A 13,941-nucleotide genomic window follows, 5' to 3' on the forward strand; every position below is an offset into this window, starting at 1 on the left:
AAATGGAAATGTGAAGGCAACGTCAAAGACGAACTTTGTCTCATCCAATCAAATGCATTGGTTCATCAGGAGGATGTAACATCTTCATCTTTCTATTACTCAACTTTTTGTTTCCATGTCCATTGTCCACTACCTTTTTATTTCATCTTCACGAATACTACGTTAAAAAGTGCTTTGTACAGTGTGTTTGAAAATATAGAACAACAAACCAATGAACTACAAGTCCAAGTCAAAATCAGTGTCTTCATTAAAAAAAAAAATATGAGTCAGGACTCAGGAGTAGTTAAGAAACACACTTGTAGTTCCTACCAAGTTTTGCAGAAGCAGCAATGAACAGCACTAAATTTTTATCTTCTATGACATGATCTCGTCGGCGACATGTGGATTAATATTCCCGGTCGCCATTTACAAGAGACCCAAAAAATAAGAAAGAACAAACAAACAACCCAATTATTAGAGTGTTTCTAAAAAAACATTACTTTTGATAAGAAAAGAAAGAAAAAAAAAGATAGCTAAGAAGTCATCAATGTAGCCTTTAGTTAAGCAGCTAGAGAAGCAGCTTCTTCAAGTTTCTTCCATGTCAATTCTCTTTGTTCCAACATTACGCATGCTTTAGCTTCGTTCTCGGCGTGTTGTTTCTCACACTCCTCAAAAAGATCAGTGTCCATCTCAAGAAACATTCTTCTAACGTTCTCAGATAGACCGTGCACCGCTTGGTTCCAATGTCCTTTCATGTTCCTCTCCAATGCTTCAAATATTATAGGGAAGATCACGTCTTTGTTCTGAGCAATCAAGCCTACGATATGTTCATTGTTCCACAAGAAAAGAGCTCTCTCTGCCACCTGCACTCCTCACATCTCTTATAAACAATGAAAACACTTAATTTATAGCTCAAAATGTATTTGACTTGTTGTATCAAAAAGAAACGAACCTGGAAGTGTGCGCTATTAAGACATTTCCCAATCTGAGTAAACAGAGGAACAACACATTGCTGAAACTCAGAGGGCTCTGTAGCATCCAAGACTTCTTCCAACTCTCCCAAGAACAGAACCTCCTTTTGACAATTCGTAAGCGGCCAAAACTTCAACAAGCCTCGGATCACGGAATCAGCCAACTTGTAATCCTTCTCCACAAACTGTGTCACGCAATACGACAACTGCTGGTGGTAGATGGAGATACTCTTAGACTTATGTAGTGGCAAAATAGCTTTCACAAGATACAACCTATGCTCCTCTCTCATAGGTACTGTAAACCCATTGATCACACTTCCTAGGATCTCCAACAACTCACCAACACCAATGCACCTCTCAGTCTCATACAAGAACTTGTAGAAAACGTTATAAATCGAACACCTGATAAAAGGGCGGTGAAATATAAACTTGCCGTAGATCCTATGAAGCACAGTTTTCAAATACTCCCTCTCCCTAGGATCCTCAGAGTCAAACAAATCAAGTAACCTCGAGACAAAGGTGTGATTGATGAACTTTTTCGCAGTCTTAGGCTCGATTTCGGAAGACACGACGTACCGCAAAAGAAGCTCGTAAACGAGCTGTAAATGAGGCCACCATGGCTCAAGATAAGGCTCTTCTTCTTCAGGATCATTCCCTTCAGGAGGAGCTCCAGTGTTCTCATGATGCGCAGGTGGGAGACACCGGAATATGTTAGCTGAAACCATTCGTATAAGCTCACTCTGCATCGTCTCATTGACTTTACCAGAGGAAGAGTGAAGGAAATCAACCAATTCAAGAAGCGTCTGCCTTTTGATCTCTTTCTCACGTGGCATTATGAGAGTATCAGAGAAATCACAATGGCAAGAACACATGTGAGCCTTCTTCATGAAGAGGAGAGGCCGATCTGAGGAAGACACGTCTTTTAACAGAGGAAGCACTTCGAGGGTCGGCGTTGTTGTGAACATTGGGTGGTTTGGTGTCTGAGAAGGAGAAGAAGCCGTCGTTTGAGACTCGCCATTCGAAACAGAGGATGCGGTGGTGGGTGCAGTGCGGCTGCTGCGGACGACGTTGTTGGTGGAAGGGTTGTTATCTTGGTGGTGTTGATCTGATTTGTTGAATTTTTTCTGACCCAGTTTAATGATTTTGTTGAACATCTTCGATTTTTTTTTTTCTTTTGGGTTCAATAAAAACGTAACCTTTTTTGGATTGATTCAGAACCCTGTAAAAAGAATAAACGTAACCAGAAAGATTCGTCGTTGATTGAAACGAATGATGGAGGAAGAAAGATTATATAATTTACCTCTGAAACGTTGAATGGATCGGAGAATCTGAGAAAGAAGCGAAACATTTAGGCCGAAACCAGAAACACCGTGAGAAAGAAGATTTGATGTAAGAATGAAGGAGGAGGAGGATCAAGTTTGGGGACATGTATTTTTAACCATGTATTGAAAGCTTTGCATAAAAGTTATATAAATAAGATGCAACTTCATAAAACAAATATTATGATTGGTTAGAGAAATTTTAAATGGGAAGACTAAGTACATGTAGAATCTGTTGTAAAACATTTGGAGTGGACTTCCATAACCGGGCCATACATGTCCAAGACCACAAAGGCCCATCAGCCATATTGTCTTAGTCTAAGTCGGTTTATGTTTAAGCCTTTGCTTTACTATGTAACCTCTAAACGATTGAATCAATAATAAGATAAGAGAGAAACTTCCTTCGATTTCTCTAACTTTCATAACACGTTATCAGCACGAAAGCTCTAAACTCCAACTGAGAAAAAGTTTCTAACCCTGAACTGTCGCCGCTCATAAACCCTAGTTCGTCCAAGTTCCTAACCGGATCTAGTTCGTGATTCAAGCTCGACGATCGGTACCTATTCGTGATCAATCCTTGTTTGTGACTAGTTCCTGTCCGAAGATCAGTTCGTGTTCAACCTGTGTTCGTGATCGGTTCGTGTGTTCATCTAGTTCGAGTTCGAGGTTTGTGATCAAGCTAAAAGTAAAACCAAGGTCTTTAGCTCCCGGTTCAATTCCAGTCAACCTCCAAACGGTGGAAGGTAAATAAATCAAACCCCCTTAGAACCTATGAATCGAACCTGATCTCTTAAATCTAATGGAACCATAAAATCTACAAGTAAACAATCAACAAATAAAATCCTAAGCTTTTAGACCCTAAAACTCTAAAACTCTTAAAACTTTAAAATCGATTGCTGTGAGGTTTAGGGCTGCTTAGATTGTTTGAAAATTGAACCAATTATGCTATGATTAAAATCTGGTTGTGTTTTGATTGTTTGCTTGTTACATGAGAACCTTAGAACTAAAACCAAAAATTCTAAAATTAATCTGGTTGTTCTAGGTTGTTTAAATCCGATTGTTATTGTTGTTTGATTGCTTGTAAATTCGGTTGCATGAAAGCTTTAGAACTAGAAATTTAAATTCGAAATTCATAAGAGAAATTGTTAAGCAGCTTGTTCTAAGTTTAAAGCCGATTATCTATGGTTGTTTGTTTAAAAATCAAAACTATAATATTAAATCTTAAAAATCGGATTTGCTCTATGCTTGCATGAAAAAAAATTCAAATCATAAATTAGGATAACTCCCAAATTAATTCTAGTTATTATCCTAAAAGCCTAGAAAAATATTTCCTGAATTTAGTCTTAATCCTAACTATAAAAGGAATTTAATCTAAGAAAAGAAAATTTTAAGAAAAAGGAAAACTTTGCATGTTAGTTCATATATTATCTAGGATTGTTGTTTTTTTTCATGCATGATCCACGAAATTTGAGTGTAATAGAGTGGCATGGTTTGGTCTCAAATACCGCATGGCCCTAAGTGATTGGCATGGTTCGGTCTCAAATACTACATGGCCTAATATTGATTGCATGGTTCGGTCTCAAATACCACATGCTAATGATCGGATGTTTGTTTTGTATTATGCAGATGGCAAAGCTCAACAACCTCTCCTATGGTACCCTTAATGTCTCTGGAGACAACTACTTGCAATGGGCTTTGGACACTAAGATCCATCTGAAATCAAAGGACTTATGTGAATGCATTGAGGATGATGTTGAATGTGCCGAAAAGGACAAGTACAAGGCAATTATGCATATACGCCACCACCTTGCTGAGAGTCTCAAGAACCAGTACCTCACTGTTGAAGATCCTCTTGACCTTTGGACAGAGTTGAAAAACAGATCTGGACACCAAAAGACAGTGCTCCTCCCAAAGGCTCAATCTGATTGGAAAAACCTAAGGAGCCAGGACATCAAATCCGTGGATGAGTATAACTCAGAGCTATTTAAGATAGTCTCAGTCCTAAGGTTATGTGGTACCGAGGTTACTGAGAAGAACTTGCTAGAGAAGACATTCTCAACCTTTCACACTAATAACATACTGCTTCAACAACAGTATCGTGAAAAGGGGTTTAAGACATATGCACGTCGCATCTCTTGTTTGCTGCTTGCTGAGCAGAACAATGAGCTATTGATGATGAATAATGCATTGAGACCTCCTGGTACAGCTCCATTACCAGAAGCACACAAGGTTGACATGACAAAGAAAAACCCCATAGAGCCAAAAGAGCCCAAAGAGACTAAAGAGTCTAACTATGTACATAGGGGCAAATATGGTCGTGGCCGTGGAGGAAGTGGACGTGGTGGTCCTGGTCGTGGGAACTACCAAGGACACAATTTTGGTGGTCAAGACCGTGGAAACCGATTAGGCTTCGGCTGTGGTCGGAGTAGAGGCCGCGGGACATTTAAACCGCAACATAAGACCAAGTCCACTTGTCATAGATATGGTATGGAGAACCATTGGATAAAGACATGTAGAACTCCAAAGCACCTTGTTGATCTCTATTAAGAGAATTTGAAAAAGAATCCAGAAGCTAACCTGGTTCATCTCAATGGTGAAGGTGATTTCGACCATGAGAAGGATGACATGTTGGATTATGAAACATCTGATTGTTTGAAAGAGGATAATTAAACTCAAATGTGGTCTTGATTTTATTTTATATTTTATGCTTTGCATTTGATTGGATTAATGTTTGGATTATTATTTTTGGTTTAAATTCAATTATTTTATTTTCCTTCAATATATATTTGCTTGTTTTATTAATTTAAGTTTAAAACATAAATTCTTGTCCATTATAGAAATGGCTGAGGACAAGAATATACTTGTGGTTGATAGTGGATCAAGCCACACAATTTTGAAGGACAAGAGATATTTTGTTAATCTCATAATAAAAAATACCAATATTAGTACAACTGCAGGTATAGCAAGCCTTATTGAGGGCTACGGCCAGGCTCATATTTTAATACCTAATGGCACACATCTTGAAATAAGTGATGCCTTATATTCACCCAGCTCAAAGAGAAGTTTATTGAGTTTTAAGGACATTCGTTTGAATGGTTTCCATGTTGAAACAAAGGGTGAAGGAAACAAAGAATTCCTATATATTACTGAAATCACCCAAGGACATAAGAAAGTCCTAAAGTCTATACCCGCACTAGCCACTGGTCTTTATCATGCTAAGATTAATATGATAGATGCTAATTTGGCAATGAATAAAATGTTCAATGAACAATTCACTTTATGGCATGACCGGCTTGGTCATCCGGGTTCGAACATGATGCGTAAGCTAATTATGAATTCTAATGGGCACACTCTTAAAGAGAGAAAAGTTATCCCTAAACATCTCACGTGTGTAGCATGTGCACAAGGGAAACTTATTATAAGGCCATCACCAGTGAAAGTCATTAAAGAGACTTTAAATTTTCTACAAAGGATACAAGGAGATATATGTGGACCAATACACCCACCTTGTGGGACGTTTAGATATTTCATGGTCCTTATTGATGCATCGACCAGATGGTCGCATGTTTGTTTATTGTCAACTAGAAACCTTGTGTTTGCTAGATTGCTGGTCCAGATTATACGTCTGCGAGCCCACTTTCCAGATTTTCCACTTAAGACTATACGTCTAGAAAATGCTGGTGAATTTACATCCCAAGCGTTTAATGAATATTGTATGTCCATGGGGGTGAGTGTGGAACATCCTGTGGCACATGTCCATACACAGAATGGATTAGCTGAATCCTTCATTAAACGTATTCAATTGATTGCTCGGCCATTGCTTATGAGGTCGAAGCTTCCTGTGTCGGCTTGGGGACACGCAATATTACATGCAGCTGAGCCTATACGCATCATGCCATCTAGTGAACATAAATATTCACCATCCCAATTATTAACGGGTCATGAGCCAGACATATCCCATCTAAAAACATTCAGGTGTGCCGTTTATGTACCAAGATGGGACCTCAAAGGAGGATGGGAATATATGTTGGATATGATTCTCCCACCATAATTAAGTATCTTGAGCCAACTACGGGTGATTTATTTAAGGCCAGATACGCGGATTGTCAGTTTGCTGAATCCGAATTTTTCTATGTTGGGTGGAGAGAATAACAAGCTGGTCAAAGAAATATCATGGAATCAAACATCCTTAAATTGGCAAGATCCTTGGACTCTAGCATGTGAGACAGAGGTCCAAAAGATTATACATTTGCAAAAGCTAGCTATTCAATTGCCAAATTCCTTTGTTGACCCAAAGAGAGTAACAAAATCGTACATACCAGCTTGTAATGCACCAATACGTATTGATGTTCAAAAGGAACACAATAATCAAGTTGCTACAAAGTCTAAGGCCCGTTTGAAACGTGGTAGACCATTAGGTTCCAAAGATAAGAACCCTCGAAAATTTAAGAAAGGTGCAAAAAAATTGAGGTTAAGGAAATTATAGACATCGCCGCGGCAAATCCTAAGGTACCGAATGAGGTTTGGGACGCTGAACCTCAAGGACCTGAAGGTATTGATAATAATGAGATCTCAATCAATTATATCATGTCTGGAATACAATGGAACCGTAAGAATGTCGACATTGATGAAATATTTGCATATAAGGTATCACTTGAGATAAATGAGGATCATGAACCCACGTCTATATTAGAGTGCACTCAAAGTAAAGATTGGTTAAAATGGAAAGAAGCCATTGACGTGGAGTTAAACTCTTTGAAGAGGAATGTGTTTGGTCCGATCTTAAGGACACCATTCGATATAAAGCCAGTTGGACACAAGTGAGTCTTTGTAAGAAAGAGAAATGAGAGTAATGAAATCGTGAGATATAAGGCATGACTTGTAGCACAAGGATTCTCTCAAAGACCAGGAATAGATTATGAAGAGACATACTCCTCTGTGATGGATGCAACGATTTTTAGATATTTAATAAGTCTGGCTATAAGAGAAAAACTGGATTTGCGGTTAATGGATGTTGTACCCGCATATTTATATGGTCCACTGGAAAATAAAATTTATATGAGATTACCAGAGGGTATTGAGCTCAAAGATAAGAGTGGTTCTCGAGAACAATATTGCATAAGGCTAGACAAATCCCTTTATGGACTGAAACAAAGTGGGCGAATGTGGTACAATAGACTAAGTGAGTACCTAGCCAAAGAGGGCTATAAGAATGATCCCATCAGTCCATGTATTTTTATAAAAAGGTTTGCAAACAAAGGGTTTGTAATTATAGCAGTATATGTGGATGATTTAAATATCCTAGGAACCTCTGGGGAAATCACCCAAACAGTTGAATATCTCAAGTAAGAGTTTGAAATGAAAGACCTAGGCAAAACTAAGTTCTGTTTGGGATTGCAGCTTGAGTACATAAATGATGAAATCCTTGTGCATCAAATGGCATATACTGAAAAGGTATTCAAGAGGTTTAATATGGACCAAGCTGACCCATTGACTAGCCCAATGGTTGTAAGGAGCCTTGATTTGGATAAAGATCCATTCGGTCCAAAGAAGGACGATGAAGAGATTCTCGGTCCGGAAGTGCCATACCTCAGTGCTATAGGAGCGTTAATGTTCTTGGCTAGCCACACTAGACCGGACATATGTTTTGCCGTGAACCTCCTAGCAAGATTTAGTTCTTGTCCGACCCAAAGGCACTGGAATGATATCAAACATGTGTTATGTTACCTACAAGGGACGACAGATTTGGGTTTATATTATACTAACTATAACAAAGAAGGTTTAGTTGGTTTTTCTGATGCAGGTTACTTATCGGATCCACATAATTCAAAGTCTTAAACCGGTTATGTGTTTACACTCAGTGGTACGGCGATTTCGTGGCGTTCTATGAAGAAGAGCATTGTGGCCACTTCGTCTAATCATGCAGAAATCCTAGCTATTCATGAAGCTAGTCGTGAGTGCATTTGGTTGAGATCGATGACTCAACATATCAGGACAGAATGTGGCATGGCCGACGATAAGGAAGCAACGGTTATATATGAGGACAATACGACCTGCATCGCACAGCTTAAGGAAGGATATATCAAGGGAGATCTGACGAAGCACATCTTACCCAAGTTCTTCTTAACACATGAACTACAAAAGGCCGGAGAAGTTCAAGTGGTACAAGTTCAATCCTGTGACAACTCAGTCGATCTCTTCACCAAGTCTTTACCGACATCGACGTTCAAGAAGCTCACACACCAGATTGGAATGCAGAGACTTAAGAACTTCTAGTAATGCTTAGAACAAGGGGGAGCAATGCGCGATATACTCTTTTTCTTTCACCATGGTTTTGTCCCACTGGATTTTCATGGTAAGGTTTTAATGAGGCAGCACCCCCAAGCATATTGCACTGATCCCTTAGCATCGGCACAGTTATGTCATCCGAGAGGGAGTGTTGTAAAATATTTGGAGTGGACTTCCATAACCGGCTAATACATGTCCAAGACCACAAAGGCCTATCAGCCATATTGTCTTAGTTTAAATCAGTTTATGTTTAAGCCTTTATTTTATTATATATGTAACCTCTAAACGATTGAATCAATAATAAGATATGAGAGAAACCTACTTCCATTTCTCTAACTTTCATAACAGAATCTAATTTTTCAAAGATTCTTCTTTTCAAATCTATAAATTTAGATAGTAAACTTTATTTTGTTTTCAAACGGGTGACGATGAAATAAAATACAATATCTGCTATCTGTTGTGATATATGGGCCGAAGCCTCTATCAAATATAATCAACCAGTGGCTTGCTATAAGATCCGGGTAATTTGGCACCACCAATTTGAACTCTCTGACTCTGACCATATAATATCTATAGACTCTAGCGTACCAATTTAGCAAAGAACACAGTGTGCCACTGTCCGATGGTAAAACCTAACGTATAACTTAATTTGATTTATCACTAAAAGAAACCAAATTGACCAGGCTATACGTTTTTTTTCTTTCCTTCTAGACTCAAATACTAAAACGTCTGATTTATAACTTCTGGATGACATAAACACGTGTCACGCAGCTTCATTGTGTAACACTAGGTTACTACATGCAGACATCCCACGTGTCTCTACTCTGCATGTATCTCTCCAACACTTTCGTTACCTTAAACTTATGTGTGTAATCAATCATCTCACTCTTTATATAACACACAAAGCCATCGAGATCTCTGGGGACTAACTAAGGCCACCTCAAATCAAAGACCTATCCATAACAGCGATCGATCATGGTGGCTAAAGCCTTAGCACAGCTAATAACATGCACCATCTTCTTCTGCCACGTCGTAGCTTCCATAGATGACATGATCACCATACGCCAAGTCACGGACGGTGGTCGTCGAGTACGCCCGACTCTGAATCTACTCGGAACCCACACGGAGAGCAAGTTCCAGGTTTTTATGTCCGATTACGGCAAGAGCTACTCCACTAGGGAGGAGTACGTCCACCGCCTTGGGATATTCGCCAAAAACGTCCTCAAGGCGGCTGAGCACCAGATGATGGACCCCACCGCCGTCCATGGAGTCACGCAGTTCTCTGACCTCACGGAAGATGAGTTCAAGCGGATGTACACTGGAGTAGCCGATGTGGACCGCGGCAGTGGCGTTACAGTTGGAGCGGAGGCACCAATGGTTGATGTTGAGGGATTGCCTGATGATTTTGACTGGAGGGAGAAAGGTGGAGTTACCGAGGTCAAGAATCAAGTATGTTCTTTCTATCTACGAGTGTTACATATATATAACTTGTCTAAAGGCTTTGATTACATATTTGATTGCAACGTAGAAAGAATATAAATTATGACCTGTCTGTTTTATTTTGTAGTTAGGCACGTAATTTACTAGTAGATTTAGAGTATTCTCAAATTAATGTTGCTAATTGTCACCTGGTTTCGTAGTTAATTGATATGTAGTTTCATAGAGAATTGTCTCTAACTATAATTTAGATTTGGGCTTAATTAATTGGATTTGAGAATATTGTCAATGGGTTTCTAACTACATGGTCATGGTGTGTGTGGATGTGAAGGGTGCATGTGGATCGTGCTGGGCATTTAGCACAACAGGAGCAGCTGAAGGAGCCCATTTTGTCTCCACCGGGAAGCTCCTCAGTCTTAGCGAACAACAACTTGTCGATTGTGATAAAGCGGTCTGTTTTTACTTTTTAATTCCATTAAATTTTCAATCTGACTTGGTTCTCCTTTTTTTTTTTTTTTTTTTTTTTTGATTGAAAATTTCTTTTGTAATATACGAGTATAGTGCGATCCAAAGGACAAGAAAGCATGCGACAATGGATGTGGTGGGGGACTCATGACAAATGCCTACGAGTATTTGATGGAAGCAGGAGGCTTAGAAGAGGAAAAATCCTATCCTTACACTGGTAAAAAAGGCCAGTGCAAGTTCGATCCTGCGAAGGTTGCGGTAAAAGTAGCGAACTTCACCACTATACCACTAGATGAGAATCAAATCGCAGCAAATTTAGTTCGACATGGTCCCTTAGCAGGTGATATTAATATGACTAAAATCAACAATTTGTGTGTTCGAAGTCCAAATATCTAGGAAACAAAATCTATAACGCTTTGTTGTTGTGTTTTGTGTTTAATTTCACAGTGGGATTAAACGCGGTGTTCATGCAGACGTATATAGGAGGAGTGTCGTGTCCGCTTATATGCAGCAAGAGAAAGATTAACCACGGGGTACTTCTTGTTGGGTACGGTTCAAAAGGGTTTTCGATCTTGCGGCTTAGTAATAAACCCTATTGGATTATCAAGAACTCATGGGGGAAAAAGTGGGGAGAGGATGGGTACTACAAGCTGTGTCGTGGCCATGATATATGTGGGATTAACTCAATGGTCTCTGCGGTAGCCACCCAAGTCTCGTCCTAGATGGGTCTCGTCTTTCCTTTCACTCTCTTGGTTTATGTTTTAGGGTTTGATCATGTTTTAGGAGTGGAGTTAGGGGGTTTGTAGTAACAATGGGTGTCATTCCCCGACCGTTGTCTTGACTGTCTTTGTAGTAACAATGGGTGATATATCCTCCCTTTATACATTTCTTCTTGAGAATGTTCCTTATTTAGTCGCACGTAATTAATCGTAGCTTGGTGAGATAGAAATAAAATTTGGTATGAGAAGAAAATAACTGTGGATTAGCAATCAGCGAAGTTATAACTAAAAATGAGATCATTGAGATTGCAAACGATGATGAAGTCAGTGAACTAGTATTTTCACCAAAATCTGTCGCTCTACAAAACAGATAAGAGTTGGTGACAGGTAGTTGCTATCAGCCTATCACCGTAAACATGTATAGCCTAATCGTTTTCACGTACCCATCTTTCGTTTTACATGTTCTTTTTCGTATCGGAACACTTCATTTGGTTTTGGATTTTTGACATCATATCTCGTTCAGAATATCGAAACGTTACGTACTTGATACTTCGTTGTGGTTTTTTACCTTTTAATTCTTACGGGAATGTGTGTTTTTGATATATACTCATAAATTTATGTTCATTCTCTTTTAAATTCTATCAGTATATCATATACAAATTAGGGGAACAAAAGGGTAATAAACATTTTGAAAAAGAAAAAACCAATTGGAGGCTCGAGGGCTTCTATCTTGAGCTTTGAGTGAGGCCTTACTTTTGGGAATAGGGTGGGCTACTTGTATGACTTCTGGATGTATCTTCTATCGGTATTAACATATCAAGGAACCGACACAACTATCGTTTTCCCAATCATATTCATATATACGATCAGGTCCCTTCTGGGACATCCGATAAAATTCATATATACGATCAGCTATAACTATATTCTATATATAGCACGTTCTCCATTTCTTGAATGCCTCGAGGCACAAATGAGATCATTGAGATGGAATTGTAGATTTTGTAGGGATAATAAACTTTGAAAATAAATTTCTATATTCTTGGATTAAAGATACAAAAACATCAAATTATATGATAGTGTTTTAAAAAAAAACATCTTACAAAAATTAGAAGAGAAACTCACATAATTCATATTTTGGCATACGAAAATAATGCATATTCTCTAGGTTGTCTGCCTCAAACTTATTACTTAGGAAAAAAATAAATAAAAAAGAAAGGAATCAGCTTTTTTTTTTTTTTTTTTTTTCTCCAATACATGTATGTGTCAATTGACTATTGATTAAACAATAGTTAGATAACTGAAAAGGAGAATTTACAAATATGGTTAAGAAAGTCAGATTACCATATTTTGTTGATGTTGTTGCTGTCGTATACGTGAGGGTAGGCCCCGTGATGCTTACCCGGTGGTAGGCAAGAGTATCCCACTAAAAGATTTTCTTCTATTACTAAGTAGTAAGTACTAACCTCTCTTTCTTTAACTTCTCTTCTTTTTTTCATTTTTTTCCCTTTTTCTTAGTGAAATATCAGATTTTCAACCTCTCTCAAAAGACAGCAAAAGTGTATTGAACAAGAACACACAGTGCGAACTCGAAGCCCACTTTTGTTATAAAGTTCCCCTTTCGGCGTTCTTTTTGATGCGATTAGAAGAAGTAGACATAAAAAGCTAACCACTTTTTTTTTTTTTTAATAAAAAAAGTGTCTCAATTTTGTTTTAATGCTTAATTGTTTTTAACAAACTGGATGGAAACATATCTTCTTATAGTTGTGCTATAAGTAACCTGAACTATTTTCGCAATCTTTATGCGGTTAATATATTCGGTTTGAAAGCGATTTGTTAACATGGTCAAATTTGAATCCGGATACAGAATATGATTTTAAAAAAGTGAAACGTTGTTTAACTTAAATATCGACATCAAAATATGTACATGTAAAATTTCTGTAACCTTCGAAAGATTAACATAGAAACAAAACCATTTAATCTACCTATGCGCCGGTAGTTCAACTAGGTGTAATGGTTGTCCACCCAAAAGAAAAAATGATTTAATAAAAAAATTACGAATCTGAGTATTTGGCGATAAGGATAAAGACTAATATTGTTCTCGTCTCCAATGCAATAGTTTATGGACTTGAGTGTCATTTGGTGTAAGCATGCATCAAACTAAGCTTAAACAATCTAACCAAACCAAACCAAACCAAACCCTTGGCTGACCAAACCAAACCAACCATATAATATTTTCGTAAGCTTTCAAAATTTTATATGAAAATAAAAAATAAACGACAAACTATAACAATCCATACATCAGATATACAACACTATAGCATATGATCATGACTTCTTATTAAACTAAACAAAATTAAAAGCCGCATTTCGTACACTAAAACCAAAATAATTCTGGTTTGACTTTGATACGTTTCTTTCAAACCAAAGTAACCCGAACTCGAACCGAAGTCAACTCGAACCCAATCTTTGTGGTAAACTGAAACTATGGATGAGCTAACCATCGAATTATTGTACATATGAAAATCGACGTCACGTAAAAGAAAGAAGCAACCAAACTAAAGATGAAATTTGCTACTAGACATATTTGGACCGACGCATAATTGATAGGAATGAAAAAAGATCTCAAATTCTAATAATAAAACAATGCACTGTATATAGTTTTGTAATGAAAATGTTTTTTCTGAGACTGTCGGTGGATGAGACCGAACCGACAATCAAAGACGTGGGGTTACTCACAGATATATGTGACGTTCTCCGCACCGT

At 38.0% G+C, this 13,941-nt stretch overlaps 2 protein-coding genes across 2 annotated transcripts; one reads left to right on the forward strand and one right to left on the reverse strand.

Annotated features, from left to right (window-relative positions):
• Positions 1–229: 229 nt before the first annotated feature.
• On the reverse strand, positions 230–2,458 carry LOC104781363 (serine/threonine protein phosphatase 2A 57 kDa regulatory subunit B' epsilon isoform). The gene is made up of 3 exons (XM_010506021.3): positions 2,251–2,458; positions 932–2,169; positions 230–842 (listed from the first exon to the last, which is right to left on the reverse strand). The coding sequence occupies exons 2-3, from the start codon at positions 2,102–2,104 to the stop codon at positions 540–542; spliced, it is 1,476 nt and encodes a 491-aa protein (XP_010504323.1). The 5' UTR covers positions 2,105–2,169; positions 2,251–2,458; the 3' UTR covers positions 230–539.
• Positions 2,459–9,414: 6,956 nt separating this feature from the next.
• LOC104781364 (putative cysteine protease RD19D) lies at positions 9,415–11,358 on the forward strand. The gene is made up of 4 exons (XM_087511466.1): positions 9,415–10,006; positions 10,326–10,445; positions 10,556–10,799; positions 10,907–11,358. The coding sequence occupies exons 1-4, from the start codon at positions 9,533–9,535 to the stop codon at positions 11,179–11,181; spliced, it is 1,113 nt and encodes a 370-aa protein (XP_087367592.1). The 5' UTR covers positions 9,415–9,532; the 3' UTR covers positions 11,182–11,358.
• Positions 11,359–13,941: the final 2,583 nt, after the last annotated feature.

The sequence above is a fragment of the Camelina sativa genome, chromosome 4 (genome assembly GCF_030686135.1).
Source record: "Camelina sativa cultivar CO46 ecotype springtype chromosome 4, ASM3068613v1".
NCBI classification, from domain to species: domain Eukaryota; kingdom Viridiplantae; phylum Streptophyta; class Magnoliopsida; order Brassicales; family Brassicaceae; genus Camelina; species Camelina sativa.